General features: G+C 34.0%; 1 protein-coding gene across 1 annotated transcript in view; it reads left to right on the top strand.

Annotated features, from left to right (window-relative positions):
• PTPRN2 (protein tyrosine phosphatase receptor type N2) overlaps positions 1 to 22,386 on the top strand; it is a 1,447,381-nt gene that overhangs the window by 1,379,322 nt on the left and 45,673 nt on the right. Inside the window, exons 17-18 of the mRNA XM_031937732.1 lie at positions 3,986 to 4,063; positions 21,278 to 21,397. Coding sequence (XP_031793592.1) covers positions 3,986 to 4,063; positions 21,278 to 21,397 — 198 coding nt within the window. The remainder of the gene's footprint in view (positions 1 to 3,985; positions 4,064 to 21,277; positions 21,398 to 22,386) is intronic.

Genomic DNA, 22,386 nt, shown 5'->3' with positions numbered 1-22,386 from the left:
CTTCTCATGAGTAAAAGATTCAGCTGAAACAAATGGTTTTCTTGTGGAGCCAAAGAGAAAGGAATAGTCTTAATAAAAAAAAAAAATTATACCCTTTAATTACATTTGGATTGCACTGATCTTTGATCCTCTTTTGCATGAAATCACAAAGCCACCTCTAAGGATGGTTCACTGTGATACTGACTTGTCTGTTATGGCAGTATTACTGAAAATTTCCATTATGAAAGAAAATGTTTAATAATTACACCACTTTGCTTCCCCAGATGCACCAACCTTTTAGTGTGATGAGAAAGCATGTAAACTTTGAGCTGACTGAAACAAAGTCTTTTCACCTTGTATGGCTGGTTCACTAGTGGAAACTTAGAGCAGGGTCTAGAGCTTGTACAGGACAGATATCTCTCTTTTTTTTAATTAATAAATTGACATATAATTCACTGATGGTTTCAGTATCAGCCCTAGCTGGTGTGTTTGCTTATATAACTAGGAGTTTTATAACCTATGCATTTATATGCAGATTTAACTTGAGCATATTCTAGCTATGGCACTGCAGCACCCATATAATCTGAAAAGTGAGGGGTTGGATTAAGTAATCTGTAAGGACCCTTCTAACTTTATGTCTTTGGATTGTTTCAGTCATACTTTTTGTGACCCCTTGGGGGGTACTTTTGCCATATATGCTAGAGCACTTTGCCATTTCCTTCTCTAGCTCATTTTATAAATAAAAAAATTGAGACCAATAGGGTAAGATTCACACAGCTAATAGTGTAAGAGCAGTCTTCCTGACTCCAAGTCCAGTGCTATATGTGTGTGTGCATCTATCCATACATATATGTCTATATCTATGAATCTATATACATATGACGGGGGCTTCACCTATAAACACAAATATGTATTCACACAGATAAAGAATAGAAGTCAAGGAAATGTTCTTTTAAATAAATAGTAGAAAGAAAAAGAATAGATGAAATTTTCTCAAATATATTCTTATATGAGAGAATATTCAAAGAATACAGTTGATGAATCACTGTTCCACGCTACTAGATTGGATAGGTAGCAAGGCATATATGCTGTGATCTTCAAACAATTATTTTAATTAGAAATAGAAATAATTAGAAATAAATAATATATTTGATTAGAAATATATGTAGTACATATACATATATATGTATTGTGTGTATATATATATACATATTAGTATTGATGTATTTTCTTTATATCAAATAGGAATCTTTCTAAAAAAAAAAACCACCTAGAAATTGAGACATATTAATTTGAAGTCGTTAAATATTTGCTTTATTTTTATTCAGTTACAGACTGACTAATAGCATGATAGGAATTTCTGTTGCCTTATATTTGCTATGAGCAAAAAGTGTTCCTGCCCATAATTGTTTTCTGTACAACAGAATGTGCCTGGAATGTAATAATTGTAATTGTCTTTTGAATTATTGTTAAATGGATGACACATTTCTCTACTCTCTGCTCATTATGATGTTTGCCACATTCCAAATAGCAGCTTTTTGACAGCAGCTGATTAGTGCTAAAATACCAAGAGTGGTCTGGGCCTGATTTACTAGATAGTTGAGTGTTTAGAAGTATTTCTTCTCTGACAGTACTACTTACATCATCATTGATTTTCTTTGCTTTTGTCTTTACCACAGAAACAGGTGGTTGGTTAAAAAATATTTTTTAAAAATCACTGTAAAATAAATTATGACCTTTCATAAATGTTGACTTATTTATCCTCCCTATAACATTCCCATCTTCTACTCTTAATCACATACTTGTTGTGTTAAACACTGTTTAAAATGTAATATTTTGTACAGACCAGCAGTTTAAAATGCCTTGCTTTCCCAATTACTTTTGGCAAAGGAACATTTGACAAGGAGGTGGAGTTTTAATTTTTCTGTACAACTCTTTACAGTGAAGAGGCCAAGGTCTTAGTAAAAAAAAAAAAACAAAAACAAAAAAAAAAAACTGTCACTGTCCTGTCCCCCTTTCCCAATAAGAACATATTTTAAAAATCAAAATTTCTTATTTCTATTGAGGGCTTGATTTTTTTTTCCTTCTGCAACATTTTAATTGGTACGTTCAAGGAGAGTAACATAATTTACCTGTATTGTGTTTGTTGTGGTGAATTTCAACACTAGGTCCAGTTTTAATTATGAATCAGAAAATTAGGAGCATCAAAGGCATTTTTCCTTCCTCGGTATCTTTTTTTCCCCCAGCAAGTATCACATTGTTGTTCTGTTAGAATAACTTACATCTGTTCTTTTATGCGCTTTTCCTTTTTCATAGTGCACATAATTATAAGGTGCATTCTTTTATACTGACAACCATCACCACGGAAAATGTTGATAGGCTCTGAACAAATTCAGGAGATGCCTGCTAGAAGAAATCTGTCTTGTACATACCCTTGTTAAAATTTAAACTTAGAGCAACATTTTAAAGTAGTTCTGAAATATCCTAATTTAATGCTTAGCATTGCATATGGTAGCATCTCACATCTGTTATATGATCCTTAATCATAAAGCTAAAACCAAGATGGCACAATGCCTTTTCAATGGGTCCCAAAATCAAGACTGGGCATTCAAGACAAAGAAGAAAGGCATTAGACAAGGAACAAATAAATAAATGTCTTTGCATGGGAAAGTAGAAATGCAACTATACAACTGTATCTTCCACCAGTATAGAATGACTGGTTGATTCAGTCCAATTTAATTTTGCTTTCAACTCTCCTTCTACAGGGTCACCAATAATCTGAGAATTCTACCAGAAAGTTTTCTTGAACATTGAGTTCAATATCCTCCTACTCACCCCCTCCTCATTACTAGTTGACTGAGGCTTAGGATTTTAGGGAAAAGAAATACACCCTATTGCTCTGAAAACCTTCAGTGTAGCACTGTAATCCTATTTGGTTCTCAAGGCTTTGTTTCTCACCCTCTTTTTTTTCTACTCAGTCAGTCTTTGAATTAAATGTTATAATTAAGGTCTTTCAAGCCAAACATCCTCTATTGAGGGTAGCAGGATGCATTTGGACAAATCAACTAGCCAGAAAGCCCACAACTGCATTCTTTTTTTGTTTGTTTGTTTTTAGTTTCTTGTTAACTGGCATGGTGGAAATAGAATAGGAAATTAGCTACTTGAACGCTGGGACCACTCTTCTATGAAGTGCTTATCTCACTGTGGGCTCTTAGTATCCCTGTACTCTCGGCTGATGATGACTCAGCCAGTGTGGGCTACTCTCTGGGAATAAACAAAACAACCACCCAAGTGAAATGAGTTAACGCTTTCAGAACAACCAACAAGATGGCAGTTATTAATGGGCATTTCCAGGACCCTGTAAAGTTTATTTCTTTTTCATGGTGTTTTCTCTCTCTTTTAAGAGTTTACTATCTCACAATCACAGACTCACCCCTGATAACAAATGGACCTGGTGTTTTTAGTGCCATGTCTGTGGTAAAGATGGAGGGCACTTACACTGGCAACATAGGCAGAATGACTATTATATCATTTGCATGCTTTTACACAATTTTCCTATAAGATAGGGCTAAAAGTCCCAGAATGGAATTCTAACTGGAAAATTATTTCCTCCATTTCTATCTGAATGGGAAATGTTTTTAGTGTTTTTTTTTTCCAAGTATAAATTTTAAAATAAATGAATTTTTTGAAATCTTAGTTATTTGGACTAGAGAGTGGGTTCTTTTTTTGCATATGTTGATCTCGTAATTTTATTTTTAAGTGTAAGTAAAATATTAAAAACTTAACAGGACCAATTTCCTACTTACTTGGGAAGTGGGGCAAAGAAATATTTTGAAGAGGTTTTTGTTTGTTTTTTCCATTTCTAAAGTGTTAACACTAAAATGATATCCTGAATCTGGAGAATATACTCTAAGTTTTCTTTACCAATTCTTTTTTTAACTATTTTTATCTTCTAGTTTTTAAGGAAAAGTCCAAGTCGTTTTGATTGTAATTTTGTTTCTCTCAGATGGATCATGACCCTAGAAATCCTGCATATATTGCTACCCAAGGACCACTTCCAGCTACAGTGGCTGACTTTTGGCAGGTAGGTCTTTTTTTTTTCAATTAAACTCTTTCTAAAAGTGGAATTTATCAAACTGATCATTAATAACAGCTTCCTTTCTCTTTATTAAGTTCATTGGAACACAACCACAATTATGTGGACAGAGATATCTGATTGACAATCTACACTGGTCATTTCATTTAAAATTAAAGATGTTTGTTAGCCTGTTTTCAAAATGATTGTATTTGAACTTGAGTGTTTCAAAAATGTAAAAGTTCCCTTTAATATTTAATGTTCATGTTGCCCCAGGAAATTAGAGAATTTATATGATTGGATGATAAGAACATAAAGGGCATTTGTATATGGAAAGTAATCCCCGTTCTTTTGCCAATTTAAGCAAAGTAGAACCTCACTTTAATACAATTTGAAATAAAAGGAATTTCTGCAAATACCATCCAAGTTATTGGAGCATCATAAAGGAACTTACTGTGAGGTTGCATCACCTTTGAACAACAACAAAAAGATGTTCAATTTGGTAAATGGTATTTTATTTGGAAAGTTGTTTCAGTAGAACAAAGGCTAGATTTGAAGTCAATGAGCATACTCAATTCAAATTTCACCTCTAACACTCTGACCACAACTTCTCTGGAGCTCAGTTTTTTTTGTTTCTGAAATGGGGATAATGATATCTTCACAGATTTGTGAGAAGCTAATGAAATAATGTGTAAAAAGTGTTTTGTAAACCCTAAAGTGCTATATACCTATCAGCTATACCTGAAGGATAGAGTAGCTGGATGGCACAAGGATAGACTAATGGGCTTGGAATCAGGTCGACATATCTTCCCAAGTTCAAATCTGGCCTCAGATATTAGTTTATGTGATTCTGGGCAAGTCACTTAAACCTGTTTGCCTCAATTTCTCATCTGTAAAATGAGCTAATATCACTCTAGTATCTTTGCCAAGAAAACCCCAAATGGGGTCAAAAAGAGTTGGACATGACTGAAATGACTTAATGACAACTTATAAGGTGAATCTGTTCCTAAGGGGCAATTCCATGTCATGAGAAATGTTAAAGAATTTCTACTGTAATGAACATATTCTTACTTAATTTGCTAATTTTAATTTGCAAAAAGGAAGGAGACAAACTCCCCATAGGGTTTCTAAAAGGTACTAAAATTTTTGAAAGTTTCATGATTTCATTGGGATGAGCACTCCTACCAGTTCAGAATGCAACTCACCTCTTCTCATTCTGATCAGTTGTTGATCGTGTCCTTCCTTAAATCTTCCACAGGAGGCCTTTTATATCTTGTCATAAGTTGTCCTTGCTAATAGGCTTCTCCCCCCCCCCCCCCCCGCTTTATATCCACTAGGCATTAGCCTTAAGATCACCTGCGATTTTTATCCCTCTGAGTCTCTGAATATTTCATAAATACCAATATAATATTTGAGTTGCCCATTATCCCTGCTGCATGGCTGGCCCACATCCTTTTCCCATCATACATATGTTATAAAGTTAGCTTTACTCAACGTATTTTGTCTTTTTAAGGCATATCTCATTTTTCTTTCCCAGTGGCTTACAAAAAAATATTTTATAATTTTTCTCTCTCAGGTTGAGGCTCACAAATCTTACTCTGGGTGTGTGTGTGTGTGTGTGTGTGTGTGTGTGTGTGTGTGTGTGTGTTAATTGTGGAAATGTTTTGCAGAATTTTTTAACCACTTCACATTCTTGTAAAGTAACAATACTTTAATTGCATTTTCTGATTAACTGAGAATTGTTAATCGTTTACATATTGAAATTGTCTATGATATGGATAACACTACAGAGCATGCTTTTCTAGGTGGAATGGTAGCTATTTCAATTATTTATTTTTAAAAATACACTCTTTTACCAACTATAAATTTCGATTTAATAGCTAGATCCCAAACTATAGTATCAATGCACTTTGAAAACATAAAATTATGGGTTTCTTTAATAATTTCAATTAAGTCATTAAAGAATATAATCTTTCCCTCAAACCTCAGCCCTGTACAATTCAGAAGACTTAAGTAATTCTTTTAATAAGCATATAAATTACAAAGTTCAAAGGTGGAAGTTGTTTTTAAAATAAGCCCTGGGACAATTGAAAAGTATCCTGCTAGGGCTCCAAGATTCCTTATCCTTTTAGGCAGATAGGTGGAACTATGGATAGTGTTGGACATGGAATCAGGAAATCTTGAGTTCAAATATAGCTTCAGCCTTTACGAGCTGTGTGGTGCTAGACAAGTCACTTAATTTCTGTTTGTCTCTGTTTCCTCATCTGGAAAATGGGGAGAATAATAGCCTGCCTCCCAAGGATGTATGATTAAATGACATAATGTTTGCAAAGCTCACTGAAAATCTAAGTGCTATATAAATGCCATTGTTAAAGTCCTTGAGTTTCATTACTTGTGTGAATGCAACGATCTCCTCTGGTTCAGTCAATTGGACTGAATGACCTATGAAATAATTTTTAATGTTGAGATTCTATAATTCATCCCATGTCCTTCCATAAACCATTTTTTTGTTATTTATCCAATAGATTTTTCCTATAAATCTCTAAATAGTTGCTAGATCCCAGCACAATTCTTGGATTGTTTGGCCCTTACTATTTGACTGACCCATCTCTTTTGCTGATCACATGCTCTCAATGATGCCTTTTGTAACTGGCTGTAAATTGTCCTTGAGAATATGCTTTGACCTACTCATATCCAGCAGACATTATCCTTGAGATCGCCTACAATCCTTATTCTTTTGATACCTAAGAAGCTGAAACAAAAATATTATACATGTTAAAAATGATTTCTGATGCAGTTTTCTTGTCTTAAGCATGATTATTGGGATAAAAATCTCCTGACCAATTTATATCAATCCTTGATGCTTCTGAGTCTTATAGTTATTCTTGTTGTTCTATAGAAGTGCTAAGGGAATTTAGATTCAAAAGTGGGACAGATCCAGAAAAGTAGGAGTGTCCAAGGTGGATGATAAGGAGAGGCAGGGAGATCAACTAGGAGGCTATTGTAAGAGGTAATGAGGTCCTGGATCAGTGTAAATATAAAGAAAATATATATAAAGACATTTCAAAAGAGGAATTCAACAGAATTTATTGACAGGTTAGTTTCTTAACAAGAAAGCTTTCCTAGTCCACCTTAATTTTAGTGCTTCTCCTCTAAGAGTAACCCCAATTTATCTTGTATATATCTTGGTTAAACATGGTTTTTGTACATTGTCTCCCTCATTAGAACGTGAGTTTCTTGAGAACAGAGACTTTTGCCTTTCTTTTTACCTCAAGGGTCTGGCACAAAGCAGCTATGAAATGATGAGGGCACCTAGGTAATAACAGGGAATGCACTGGCCCCTGGAATCAGGAAGACTTGAATTCAAATTGGACCTCAGACACTAGCAGTATGAGAAATCACTTCACCTTAATTGCCTCAGTTTCCTTATCTGTAAAATGAGCTGGAGAAGGAAATGGAAAACCACTCTTATATCTTTGCCAAGAAAATTCCAAGTGGGATCATAAAGAGTCAGATGATTGAAATAATAACAATAAAATAAGATGACTGACTAATGGATATAGATGAGACAAAAGTGGCTCTTAGATCCCAGCCTGGGGGAAAAAATGGTGTTATTATAGATGGAAAAGGGAAATAACAAAGAAAAAAATCTAGAAGAGAGATCAAAGGTTTCTCCCATCTTTATGAGGTTTTTTTTTTGTTTTTTGTTTTTTTTTTAGTGTTGGTCCACTCTCAAAGTGGACCAATGACATCATGAAAGTGATGTTGTGACTTGTGTGTGAACTGTATTTAAGTGATGCATTTAGATTTATTCTAGTACAGGGAGTTCTGGTATTATTTGTAGTAGAAACAGATCTAATCTTAAAGCCAGAATCCCAGAGTTCAAATAGAGGCTCTCATCCTTAATTACTAGATGACCATGAGAAAATAACTTTGTGTCTCTAAGCCTCTTTCCATTTAAAAAAAAATAACATCTAACTTTACCTAACCAGGTTTTAGTGAGGAAAGTGCTTTATAAACCTTAAAGAACAACATAATTGCTAGTTGGTATCCACAAAATAATTTCCTTTTTTTTTTTTTTTTTTTTTTTTGCTGAGATAATTGGGGTTAAGTGACTTGCCCAGGGTCACACATCTAGGAAGTGTTAAGTATCTGAGGTCAAATTTGAACTCAGATCTTCTTGACTTCAGGGCTGGTGCTCTATCCATTGTACCACCTTGCTGTTCCAGAATAAATTTCTTGAGCAAGGTCTTTTGCTTCTGTTGTATTCCTGGTTGTTCCTGTAGAATATATTGTAGAATCTATAATAACTGCTGAATTGAAATAAAACTATATGAAAATAAATAAATTCAGGGTTAATAACTTCATAAAGTGATTCCTTACCCTGAAATAATTCTTTTTGTGAGCACACATAACAGTTTAAAAAATAAGTTGATTGATAAAAATTTGTTTTACATACCATCTTTTAAGAATGCTCTTACCTAAAGTTAAGTGCACATGAGTTTCATATTTCCTGTGAAGTCTTATCAACCATTCAGTAATGCACCTAGACTGCCTTACTGCATTTAACAAGGATGCTGTCCTGCTTTGGGTTCCAAAAATCACTTATACCAGTAAATAATAGAAGCAGTTCATTTTTTAAAAATGTGAGGCTTTAGTTCCCCACAAGCTTTTATTGGGAGCTTAATTTGATATTTGATACAATGTTGAGGTACATTAATTGGAGTATAAAATCATGAGATGTCATAGAGCATGGGATGTCATACTGACTGTACTCTGTGCCAGTTTAATTATGTCCAATTGTGAATACATTTCAAGAAGGACAGGGCAGATCAAAGAATGTCCAGAGGAGGAGAAGCATGATGGTGAGAAAGTCTAGGAACCTTTAACATTTAAAAGAATATAGAATGTTGGTCTTACAGAAGACAAAGCTAAGGTGAAATGTAATGGTTGTCTTCAAATATGTGAAGGAATGTCATCTGGAAAAATCAGAGGTCAAAACCAAATGTGACTTTATATATGATGAACTGATTCTAAATCCAGTAAACTGGAGACAATCAGTAGGTAAAAAACATTGACAATAGATTTTGATTCAAAGGAAAAAGAAAAGGTCCAACAAAAAAGAAAAACATATCCTTGAAAATAGTAAACCCTGTCACTAGAAATACTCAAGCAGAGGTTTATTAGCCATATTGTAAAGAATATAATTGTGTAGGTTAAAAGTTTGGATTCCAAACATTCCAGCTTTAAAATTCTCTGATTCTTAAAATACAGAGTATTTGGAAGGATTTTTACCATTCTTGTACCTTTCCTTTGAATACCCTCCAGCTTATCTGTGTCCTTGTTTAAATAAGCTGTGTAGAACCATGACATTTCAAATGTGGTCTGAAGGAGATAGAGTATAATAGTCCTGTCACCTCCCTAGTCCTGGACACTGTGCTTCTCTTAATGAAGCCTTGAAATCTGATTAGCTTTCTTAGCTGTCCCATCCTCTGGTGACTCACATTGAATTTGCAGTCCATTAACATTTCCAGATATTTCTTCAAAAATCTAGTTTCTATTAATGGCTCTCTGATTTTATATTTGTAAAGCTTATTTTTAACCCAAGTAGACATTATAGATTTATCACATTAAATTTGATCTTTTAGCTTGTTAAATCCCATACTGTCATCAATCTGTTAACTATCATTCCCAGCTTTGCATCAACTTCAATTTTTATAAATTTGCAATCCAAGCCTTTAACCAGGCTATTGGTAAAAATATTAAATGCCATGGGCCCAAACAAAGCTCCCTGAGGAACTCCACTGAAGACAATTCAAGTCTTTTCTTTTGAGTTTATCTAGTTCTGAATCCACTTAATTGTACTACTCTCTACATGCCTCCATCTTTTCCACAAGTGTGATAGGAGAGACTTATGAAAAATACTTTGCTAAGGCCTATATAAGCTATACTTAGAACATTTCCTTTATGGACCCATTTGACAAAATTCTCCCAGAAAAAATTGGCTTATCAGGAGTGAGCTGTTTTTAATTAAATTTTTAAAAACTATCAGTCTTTTACTTTTCTCAGTCTTTGTAACAAATAAATGCTATAAAGTAAAATAAATTTCATATATGTCCAAAAATCTGTGTCTCATTCTACATATCACCTCTCATTCAGAAGGTAGGTAAGCAAATGCTTCATCATCAGTGAAATGACTTATTTTCGAGTAAATCATGCTGGTTCTTTCTAGTCACTATGGTTTTTTTCCAGATAGAATGTATTAACAAAGGGATGGTTATCCACTAACGTGTCAGGAATCAATTGCAAATTCATTGACTTATACTTTACAGACTCCATTTATTTACCTTTAAAAAAAATCAGAATATTCACCCTTCTTCAACTAGGTAAAACCTTCTTTCTCTACAAGATTTCTCTGCAAACAGCACTGGCACTAATACCTTTCCCCTTCCCCCCATGCTCCCAATTGTCCATACCAGTCATTTTTGTAACTTCAGATGTTCCTGATTTGGGCCAAATGATTTGAGTTTATTAAGGGTAGTTCAATACTTTGCTAATATTGCTCTATTAATATTGATTATAAACTCCCTCACATCCATTTTTTTCCTGTTCTTTTCCATCTAAAGAGCATTCTTGGAAAACAACTGAAAAGTAAGAGATAAGCATAGCCTCCCACCATTAATGCTTTTCTTCTCCCTTCTCTGATCTTTGTTCCAATATAGCAACAAATTTTATAAGTCTCAGATACTTTTATTTTCCCTGCACTTTCCTTCCTTTCCTTGAGCTTTTCTTACCTTCCTCAGCTCATTGTATACTTTCACACTCCTGACATTATCCTCACAGGTCTGTGCTGTGCTTTTGTATTCATCTATTACCTCCCATGTTTCCATCTTCTGCATTTGGCTTTTTAAAATTCATGTTTCTTGACTTGCATTCACATTGGTCTTTTTAGACAATTCACCTTTTTCCTTCTCAGAATTATTTATTTTTGTGTCTTCAGAATTTCATCCCTGAGAGAATCCCTGTCCTTCTAGTCTACCTTCCCCCTGCAGAGTTTAAATCCATAGGGGCCTAGCTATCTTTTCTCTAAACCCTTTGAAATCTCCTCTCCTGAAATTGAGGGTTCCTGTCAGATTAAACTTAGATTTCAAATCTCTCCTCTTACAAATGGCAAAATGGAGTAGACACTTTCATCCCCCAGTTACCTTCATTTCTTCCTCGCCAACCAGTTCTTCTTTGTTAGGGAGACCCTAATCCAGAATGGAATTTACCTCTGTTGGTGTCTCTGCCTTTTCAAGGGTGAAATTGTCATTAAGGTAAGTCAAAAATTATTGACTCCTCTGGTTCTCCAAATGAGACACAGCCTTTGTTCCAGTTTTGGTAGGAAAGACTCTTCTGACACAATGTCTTAGACAAAGGAAAAGCTCGATGTGTTTGAATTGAATAGGTGGATAAGTGGACGGGAAAAAAACAGAAAATATGAAGGTTGAAGAATTTTTCCTTAGGAAAAGGGAACAATAACAGCAACTACTTCCCATAGTTATGAGGATTAAGTGTGATGATATTTGTAAAGTTCTCTGCAAACTTTCAAGTGCTATATAAATGCTTATTATTATTATTTGAATTTCCTTTTGATCTATAGGAATCTTTTTAAACTTCATCAAATCAAGCAAGCATTTATTAAAGCATCTATTTGTCAGCTACTGTGTTACATGGAAACCAAAGCCAACTGCTTTGCAAGTAAGATTTTTTCCATATGCTGCCTAAAAATAAGAGAGTAGTAACTATATACACATGAATATAAGTCTGCATTGTGAAGTTATATAATTACCCTAATTCTCCATTCCTTAGGAGAGATTCTTAGTAGATAATACAAAAGAGGGAGGGCTATCAAGATTAGGACTCTTGCCTTCCAATTTTCCAGTCTCGTCCAATCTGTTCAGTAAAATATGCTGCCTTTCCAAACAAATTCAATTATTAAAAGTTGTTATTACCTCTCTTAGCTGGATTTCTTATAAAGAAAGACAAAAGGCCCAAAATGAGGCACCCCTAGGTCACATGAATCAGCATTAAGATTCAATTATTGCTTAATTAATATTTATTATTAATATTAATTTATCTACTTTAACCTATAATAAAGTCCAGATCTACCATCCATTTGTTTTAAAATATTCTGGCCAATGCATCCTGAATTGTTTAGAAGTAGTAGTCTTAATTTAACTATTTAAACATTTATTAAGCATATACTAATATTAAATAAGGCATAGTATTTAGAAGTGTGGGAAATGTGAAAAAGTATAAGCCAGATTCCCCTTTCCATAATCTTATCTAATTGGGATTTGCAATCTAATTGGGAAGACAAGATAAAAATCAATGACTAAAAAAGTGATTAATTAAATAATAATCAACAAAGTATAATACATGATATACCATGAGGCAGCACATGATTAATTTTTAAATGACTATTATAGACAACAGATATTTCAAATTCTTCATTTTCATTTTTTAAGATCAGGAGGCATTAATGATCTCTGATTCAGCTAAGAAATACAGATTTAGGATCTCATATATCTGCCCTCACATTATTCCCCCACCTCTCTGAAAATCTCACTGAGCAGCAGTTATAAGTAAACTAAAATTTCATCTTTCTGGCAATGAGACACAGCCTTAGTTACAATGTTGGTAGGAAAGACTCTTCTGACACAATGTCTTAGAGAACTTAAAGAAATTGAGGGTGATGACATTGTTTGCTCTGCCAGTACTCTTTCTTCAATTCAGTTGATTGAGAACATACTTTGCACAAGGCTTTATTCTAGGTACAACGAGCTCATGGACAGCTAGAGTTGGAAGGGAACTCAGCAATGATTTAGTCCCACTCTTAGATGGAACATGAGCTCCCACTATGACATCCCCCCCCAAAAAAAAAATAAAAAAACTAGACTTTTCATGAAGATCTTCAGGTGGAAAATTCACTTTTAGGGATATCCCATTCCATTTCTATTTAACTCTAATTGTTAGAACGTTTGTCATGACAAACAGAATCTGCCTCTCCATAAATTCCACCTATTCATTCTGCTCCTTCTATTAGGAGCCAAATACAATCAATCTAGTCTATTTAGCGTGAAAACTCTTCATATATTCAAAAGTCTTCTCTTCTTCATAGTAAACATCCCAAGTTCTGTCAAGTAATGTTCCTATAGCAAAATTTAAACTCCCTCTATTCTCTCAACAGATCTTCTCCAGGTGAACTCTGTATCCCTCCTGAGATGTCTTTAACTTCCCTACTTCTGGATATTATACTTCTTTCTGATAATACTACCTAATACTGCATTTGCCTTTTGGAGGTGCCTTATCATACTGTCAACTCAGTGAGTTTGCAGTTCACTTAAAACCCGTTTTTTTATTTTTTAAGTTTTATTTTTATTGATGCCTCTTATTTTTATATTACATTCACTTCTGAATTAATTCCTCTTCCTCCCCTCTCTAGAGAGCCATCTCTCATAACAAAGATTTAAAATGCAAAGAAAGAAGCGAAAGATGTCAGCAAAATTAGCTGGTGATCAACTGTATCTGATGTTATTAGCAATGTTCCATAATCATTTTCCCAATCTCTGCTGTGGAAGTAAAGGAGATGTATTTTCACAGTTCTTTTCTTGTTCTAAGCTTGGACATCATTACACAATAACAATTTCAGGGTTCTTACTATGTTGTTTCTTACTATGTTGTAATCATTTTATGCATCATTTTCCTTGTTCTACTTAACTGCACTGTCAGATCATCAAAGTTTTCCTGTGTTTTTCACAGTTTTTTATATTCATGATTTTTTAATGCAAAGTAATATTCCTTTACAATAACATACCATGTTTGCCTAGCCATTCCCTAATACTTTGGTTCAGATCCTTTACTATATCCAAAAATGCTACTGTGAATATTTTGGCAACTATAGAGAACTTTTTTTTCCATCTTAGACTTCCTTTGGCATATGAGTTATGCCTTTTTCATTTGAATTTTGAAGTAATTTATCCTTCAACCTATAGTTTAAAAAAGATTTTTTAACTCAAGTAAGTGTAAGGCAGTTAGGTGGGTTGGAGCAGATAGAATGCTGGTTTTTGAATCAGGAAGACTCATCTTCCCAAGATCAAATCCAGCCTCAAATACTCACTAGTTGTGTAACCATAGGCAAGTAATTTAACTATGTTTGCCTTAATTTTTTTCATATGTAAAATGAGCTGGAGAAAGAAATGGCAAACTATTCTAATATCCTTGCCAAAAAAATACCAAAAAGAGTTATGAAGAATTGAAGATGACTGAAAAACAATGGAACAACAAACACTTTAATGTGAGTTTATTCAATAACTTTCCTCCAATTCTAACAGGATAGTGATTCAGCTTGAGAGCCCTTGGAGAGAAGAAGCATTAGTAAGTAGGAAAATGGTGTCAGAACAAAAGGTGGGGGTCACAAAGACAACTGCTGACTTCACCGTTTTCCTGACAAAGGAACTATCAGAAGAGTTGTTTTCTCACTACCTCTTTTTCTCACTTAAAATAGGAGTATAGAAAACTAGAGTCAATGGATGTTTAATTCCAAGTCCTGCTTTTCTCTAGACCACAACTGGGTAGTGGTAGTAGCAGTAATGAAATTGTAATAATCCATGTTTATAAAGCTTGTTAAGATCTGAGAAGTATTATAACAAAGGTGTTATAATTATCCCATTTTCACAGTTAAAGAAATTAATGCCCCAAGAAACTAAACCATTTGCCCAGGATGGTATATAGCAGAATTCTAACTCAGGTTTTGGCAGCAGTGACCATTTTTAAAGAAAATACATTTAAAAGGACTTTAGTCTCCTGTGCTTTTACCTAGCCCATCTTAAAATTTTGAAATTAATCTACAGTGAAAATAAGACAAAATACCTGAATATCTTCTACTTATTCTTCTTTTGTGTCATAGCTAAAACCCTACTGAATTTTCAGCTTTCAAGTATGGTTTTGATTCACAGTCCTTTTTTCTTCTTTTGGCATAGAATAGGGCTTGATGCATTCTTAATGGGTACTCATCTTGAAGAGCATGGCAGCCTAAAAGTGCCACTTATATCTAAGGTGTAAAATATGCATATTAATTTGATACATGAAAACAGGCTGAGGAGAGAGTAGTTCATAAATAACAATGCTCCCGGGAGCCCAAGTAACTTAATGTACATGTCAAGTTATTGAGAATAAATACATCAATAGTAATTGTACAACTGTTCATTTAAAAAAAAAAATCTAGCTTAAAAGTATTTGTGCTTGCCATGAAAATCCCTAAAACTCACAGTAGGCACACTAAAACATATTGAGTCTTTTGTACTTGAAAAAGAAGCTTAATATAGTTTTCAATAAATGCAAGTATGTTACATTTAAAATTTCCCCCTTCCCATCTCCTTGAGCAATTCTTATGTTGTTGCTAAAGGGAAAATATTCCAGATGTAGTTACTGCTATTTATTAGAAATTCGTTTTTTGGCTTCATACCTGGGCTGGACATTGTATATAAAAAAGGGGATTTTCCTTTGTCTCTCTCTATCCTTATTGACAATCAATGCAGAGTTCTAAAATGAATTTCTTGCCATGGTAGGTCTAATCTTTGAGATTAAAACACTAGATGGATATATCTGAATATTTGAACAGGATCATATTTATTTTTTTCTAAAATATAGTTAAAACTGCTTAATGAATTCAACAATTCATGTATTTTGTTGGCAGGGACTTAGATGCCAAGACAAAAAGAATACAACTCCTGTCCTCAAGGACCTTCTATTCTATAGGGAGGAATAATGTAAATAAATTTTAATAAAACATATTCCTAAAAAACAGAAATATAACAACTTGAGACTAAATTGGCCTCCACATGACCTTGAGTGTCATTACCAGAGTGTTGATTGTTTAGGGTGACTGTGACTATAGCATAATCAAACATTCAGGAGATGTAATTGCTAAGCTTGCTGAGAAATTGCTCCTGGTAAGGCAGGATCAAGGTTTTAAGACCTCTGCCCTCAAAAGGCTATATAGATAGGTGGCAGCAAATCAGAATGCCCAGATCTGTCACATCTATCTGGTACTATGTCAGTCATGTGCAGCCAACAAATAAGGTGCCCAATACAGTGAAACCTCACTAATTTGGAATTTAAGGTCATTCTAACAGGGCTGGACTAAAATTGGCCTCTGCACGGTCTACGAAGCAAATGTGAACAAGATCATGGTAAGGGAGAGAGAGGAAATGCTTAACTTACTCTAGAGAACAATCTGTTTTCAAATACTTTAACAGCATCCATTTTCTTGCAAACAACTAAAGGACTGATTGAATCAGGCCCCATGGGACCTTGACTTGGAAATTCATTGTTACCATTTACTTTGAATTACTGGCATGTCTATATATACTAAAACATATCCAAAGTGTATTTTTATGATATTCAATGATTTACTTTTCCCATGAATTCAGACATCTTCTATTCAGTGAATGAGGTCTTGCTGTAATTTCAAAAGCTTTAATGTTTTCACTACATATTTGCTAAGGACATTTGGAGTTTTTGTTTTTGGCAATGTCATCACCTTTAAGAAGTCTATTCTAAAGGTTTATTCTAAACCTATGAGGTGTATTTTGAAACTGAAGAAATTTTTCCTCCCCTGTAATTTTCTTTTGATTTGAGGGATCAGAAAAGTGATGGATAAAGAGAAGAGATAGAAGTGAGAAAGAGCAGAGAAGTTACCAGTCAGTTTGGTGAAATAATAGGCTAAACTATTTATTTGTCATCATTTAGACTAAATGACCAACTGGCTGATTTTCTTTTCTAACTGGTTGTGTTGGTGCTCTGTAGATATAGCCAACATCTAATGTTAAATCTAACTGCTTCCTCTCCCTGATATGATATTTTTCTCTCTTCCTATAATAAATGAATGCAGAAACATGACTTTTTTATGTTTATAACAATCTCTATTTCGGATTTATAGAACATACACCTTTGGTTGGAGAGTGGCAATAACAGTTTCTTCAGTTGAGAGAAATCATTATATACTCAGTGTCTGCTCACAGAAGGCACATAATAAGTGTGGAGTAAATAAATTTAAATATTACAGAAGTCTGTAAATCACATTATCCCCATACTAAAAAGAGCCAGTCTTGTATTTTTCTTATGCAAAGTTCTAATACCAAATCCAGAAAACCTTAAGCCCTATTTTCAAAGATTTTACTTTGGTGTGGTGAAAGGCCTGAAGGGGAGGGAAAAGAAGGAGCATTGTTTTGTTTTTGACCAAATAAAAGACTTAATAGTATTTTTTTCCAATCACACATACAGGTAGTTTTCAATATTCACTTTAATGAGATTGAATTCCAAATTTTTTCTCCCTCTCCTATACCTTTCCCTTCTCCAAGATGATAATCTGATATAGATTGTACATGTACAATCATATTAAACATATTTCCATGTTTGTAGCAGCCCTTTTTGTACTGGCAAGGAACTGGAAACTCAGTGGATACCCATCAGCTGGAGAATAGCTGAATAAGTTATGCTATATGAATGTTATAGAATATTATTGTTCTTTAAGAAATGATTAACAGGATGGTTTCAGAAAGGCCTGGAGAAACTTGCATGAACTGATGCTAAGTGAAATGAGTAGAACCAAGAGAAGATCATACACATTAATAAGATTTTATGATGATCGGTTCTGATGGACTTGAATCTTTTCAATGATGAGGTGATTTAGACCAGTTCCATTGGTTTTGTGATAAAGAGAACAATCTGCACCCAGAGAGAGGACCATGGAGACTGAGCATGGATCACAACATAATATTTTCACCTTTTCTGTTGTTGTTTGCCTGCTTTTTGTTGTCTTTCTCATTTTTTATTCCTTTTTTGATCTGAGTTTTCTTGTGCAGTATATTTTTCGAAATATGTATAGAAGAATTGCGCATGTTTAATATATATATTGGATTACTTGTTGAAAACTATCTATACATGTATTTTGAAAATAAAAAGCTAAAAGAAAATATAGTTCTATATTAATCATGTTGTGAAAGAAGAATCAGAATAAAAGGGAAAAATCACAAGAAAGAAAAAAAAAAGTGAAAACAGTATGCTTCAATCTGCATTCAGACTCCATAATTCTTTCTCTGAATGTGGGTTACATTTTCATCATGAGTCTTTTGGAATTGTCTTGAATCATTATGTTGCTGAGAAGGGGTAAGTCTATCATAGTTGATCATCGCACAGTGTTTTTATTACTGTTTACACTGTTCTCCTGTTTCTGCTTACTTGACTCAGCATCAGTTCATTAAGTCTTTCTAGGCTTTTCTGAAATCAGCCTGTTCTTTATTTCTTACAACACAATAGTCCTGAAAGACAGGAATGTTGCTATTTCTCTTCTTTCTATGTACCATGAAATGGATGAATGAATTTATTAAGGACTTATAATGTACCAGGCACTGTATTAAGTGGTAGGGCTACAAATACAAGAGGAAGACAATTTTTGCCCTCAAAGAACTTATAATAAAAGAGACATAAGATATGGAAGCGGTGTTTTGGTGTTGGAAATCACAGGGATGGTAAATAGAATCACAGGTAATGAATCAACAGATTCTCCCCAAAATGGTAGTATTGACTTGATTACTGAACAAGAGATAAAAATTGAAGAGGAATGAGTATTTACCTAGTAGACATGGAAAAAGATGGCTAGAATGCAGCATGGTGGGTCTGGGACCAGGATAAAAATGGTGAACTCTCACTAATCAGGTATAGTATGATGGGAAGTGGCAAACACAATGTCTTGTACGTCTTAAGTGCTTAATAATTGTTTATTGAATTGAATGTTTAAGTAGAATCATGGTTCCTAAAAGAAAAAACAAGTTATCATCTCCTATCTCAGAGGAAATTTTTGCAATAATAATTTATATTTGTAAGTCATTGCTCTTTCATTAACCCTTATGTCTGAAGAAAGAGAGCAAGGCTGCATGGGAGTAAGGGACAGAGAGGTAGAATGCAGTTAGAAAAAACTCCTAGGATAGCATGTATTAACTGAATTAAACATTTTTGAGAATTGGCACCTTCCATTCTCCCAAATTCCAATTTAGAAAGCTCTTTGTAGTATGTTTCCTGAAACTTGTCCAGCTAAATTATATCCTAGAATAGCTAAATATACATATATATATATATATATATATATATATATATATATATACACACACAGAGAAAGAGAGAGAGAGAGAGAGAGGGAGGGGGAGAAGGGCAGGGGGGAGAGAGAAAGAGAGAAATGCTCTAACTTTCAGTCCTGGAATAGGTTCTAGTTTCTGTTGATAAAAAATGTTTCAAATAGTAAGAAATGAAGAGGCTAATCCTTACCATGAACTGAATAGAAATATTGATACCCAAATGGGCTTCCTGTTTGTTTGATTTAGTAAAATTCTCTTTCTGCTTTTATGCACAGTGACCTAAAAAGATATATTATACCCAAGAGTGCCTTTGAAATTGTTTGTTTAAATTAAGTTTCATTTGGATTTAATCTTAACCAAATCTTTAGAGAGCCAGGCAGGCCCTCAGTAATGAAATGCTATGTGTTTGAACCAATGAAAGATGTTGCCCAACTGCAAGGATTCCTCTTTAAATGAGTGGGCTTTATAATGTTACACTTGGGTGGCACAAGCAGAGTGCTAGATGATTAGTTTATGGTCTAGATCATTGTATTTTTATTACACTCATAAAATCTGTGTTTCTCCTCATTTTCGTAATGGCTTCAATGAGCTTCTATACCTTCTGAAGGCACATTAAATTGTTATGTGATGAAAGTACCGATTTAGTGGAACTAGTTTTAAAGCCTGGATAGCTCAAAATAAGACACATGTTTTGAATTCTTATCTTATTGTTGGATTTGCAAGAAGGAAATGGGACTGAGTATAATTCACATTTATTTGTGGACTTTTTCCTTAAATACTTCACTGGCTTACATTAAATTCCAATCTAAATGATACACAATCAAGTGCCTTAAGGATATCGACTATTTATATCACATGGGAGTATAAATCAATATTAAAGGAGAAAAATATTATGCATGTGCCTGATTTATAAAATATAATTTAAAGGGGAGGGCTTAATAGCAATGAAGAGAAAGCATTTGTATTTGAGAAATATTTTGTAGCTTTAAAAGAAAAAGAGGGAGAGGGGAGGAAGAGCCTAATTGGATTATCATCTCTGTGCATTTAAAAGAAATAGGAGCCCTTTTGGTTTTTACTAAATTTACATCTAAATGTAGTTGCTTATAAATATTTCTTTGAAGTTAATGTAACCCTTTGTTTAAAAAAAGGGCAGGTTCCTTTTCATTCTGTAATTTAATATGCTAATAAAAGTCAGCAAATATAAAGTCAGTATACCCATAATAATAATGGTCTTTAGTGATTATGCTGTTGTTAAGTATTAATTCCTAGGCGGGTGTTCACACAGTTGTAAGCTGTATTTGGTGCTCATTACTATAGGGCCGTTTTTGCTCGTTTTGGTTTTTCTATACAATAATTTTATAGACATTTCTTTGGTACTTATTTTTCCCCATAGGTGGCTATCCTAAATTGTTAGATTCATTCATTAAGAATCAGTTTCCTTTCTTATGAACTTGCTTTAGTTTGGACTGCAGAATGTTATATTGGGGTATGGCCATGAGGAGATACAATTTTTTGATGCTGTTTTCTGAGTTCACTTTTCTTTTCAAACAAACAGTTTAGGACCTAACCTCAGATTATCTAGAATCCAAGCCAACTGCTTTCAAGACTTAGAAAATCTCAACAACCCCAAACTAGGCGTGTCAAATGTTTGTTTGTTTTTTATTGAGAAAGGAGCAGCTCCTCTACAACATGCTACATCATCTACAGTGCTGTATATTTTATGCAGCATTATAGAAAGTTTCCTTTCCATATCAAAAGTTGGAAAGCCAAACAGCTGAACATAGAACAGAGATTTTTTTTTTTTTTAAGCATGGAATGAATTCATTGGAAATTTTTTTTAATATCTCATGGAAGCATGCAAAATATGGTCCCATTTTATTCAGAGATTTGAAAGCAGCTGCAGAGTAAAAGTGTCTAATGAAAATGAAATAAATTTCCTGTGAATGGAATAAATTTTGATTGTGTCTCTGAGTGCAGTAATTATACGTGTCACGCGGTAATTAGGCAGTCACAGTGTGGCCACGGTGTCTTTCTTTGTCTGCAGATGGTCTGGGAGAACGGCTGTGTAGTTATTGTCATGCTGACACCCCTCACGGAAAATGGAGTCAAGCAGTGCTACCACTATTGGCCAGATGAAGGGTCCAACCTTTACCACATCTATGAGGTACTTAAGTAAAATAGATCTGGTTGTAAAGTTGACAGTAAATGTGTGGATTGATTTCATCCTCAGCCAAATATTACTTAATCTACTTTGACCTAAGCTGGGACCCACCATAAACTTGCATTTGGGAAGGATGCAAGCCGCCCTCTTCCACAGGGTTTCAAGGAGAATACTGAGATCCCTTGAGTTCCTCTTGGAAAAAAAGCAACTGGAAGGGGACAAACCAGTTTTATGAAGAAGAGGAATAAAAATTTCCTTGGTTTGGGAACTTCACTTCTTGCTGTCATCAGGATATAAATGATAAGCATTTTCTGGGAATTTTCACTATATAAATAGAGATTAAGCATTTAAAATAGCTGTATTGTATAAAGCTCTGTAACTGAAGTCTTTCATAATATGTCTTTTTCAATGCTAAATTTTGACAAATACAAATACTGAACAGAAAAAAAAGTAGTAAACATATTTACCTCTACAGGGTAGTTCTTTTAAACAGGCCCCATGGAGTATAGCTTTAAAATAGTCTCATTTAAAAGGGTAGCCCTGCTATTATTCTAATGATTTATTGATTTCTCCAGCTTGGTAAAGTAGTCTTAACACAGTGCTATTTAGAGTTTTGCATATGTATTATTTGACTTTTTTTTATTTGGAGAGAAACTATAGCCAGATATCCTTTTTTAAGTTTCTTATGCACATTTAAGCTTAAGCATTTAAAAAAAGGAAAAGACTAATTCCTCAGCTACAGTTTTCTATTAAAATTGGCCAAAATAACCAAGTTTCACAGTGGTGAGTCATTTAGAACTATGCACACCAGAGGGCATACTTTTAAGGTTGAACTTAAGAGGTTAAACAATTATTTATCGTGTCAGAATTATCGTCTTAAATTTGAGGAATACTGATCCATTGTCTGGAACTGGGTTTCCTCTTCTATAAATGAAGGGGATTGGATTAGGTGATCTCCTAGTTAATTTCCAGCTCTAATATTCTATGTATCT

Source organism: Sarcophilus harrisii, chromosome 5 (genome assembly GCF_902635505.1).
Source record: "Sarcophilus harrisii chromosome 5, mSarHar1.11, whole genome shotgun sequence".
NCBI classification, from domain to species: domain Eukaryota; kingdom Metazoa; phylum Chordata; class Mammalia; order Dasyuromorphia; family Dasyuridae; genus Sarcophilus; species Sarcophilus harrisii.
Note: the sequence above shows the minus strand (reverse complement) of the source record. Positions and strands in the feature narration are given on the sequence as shown.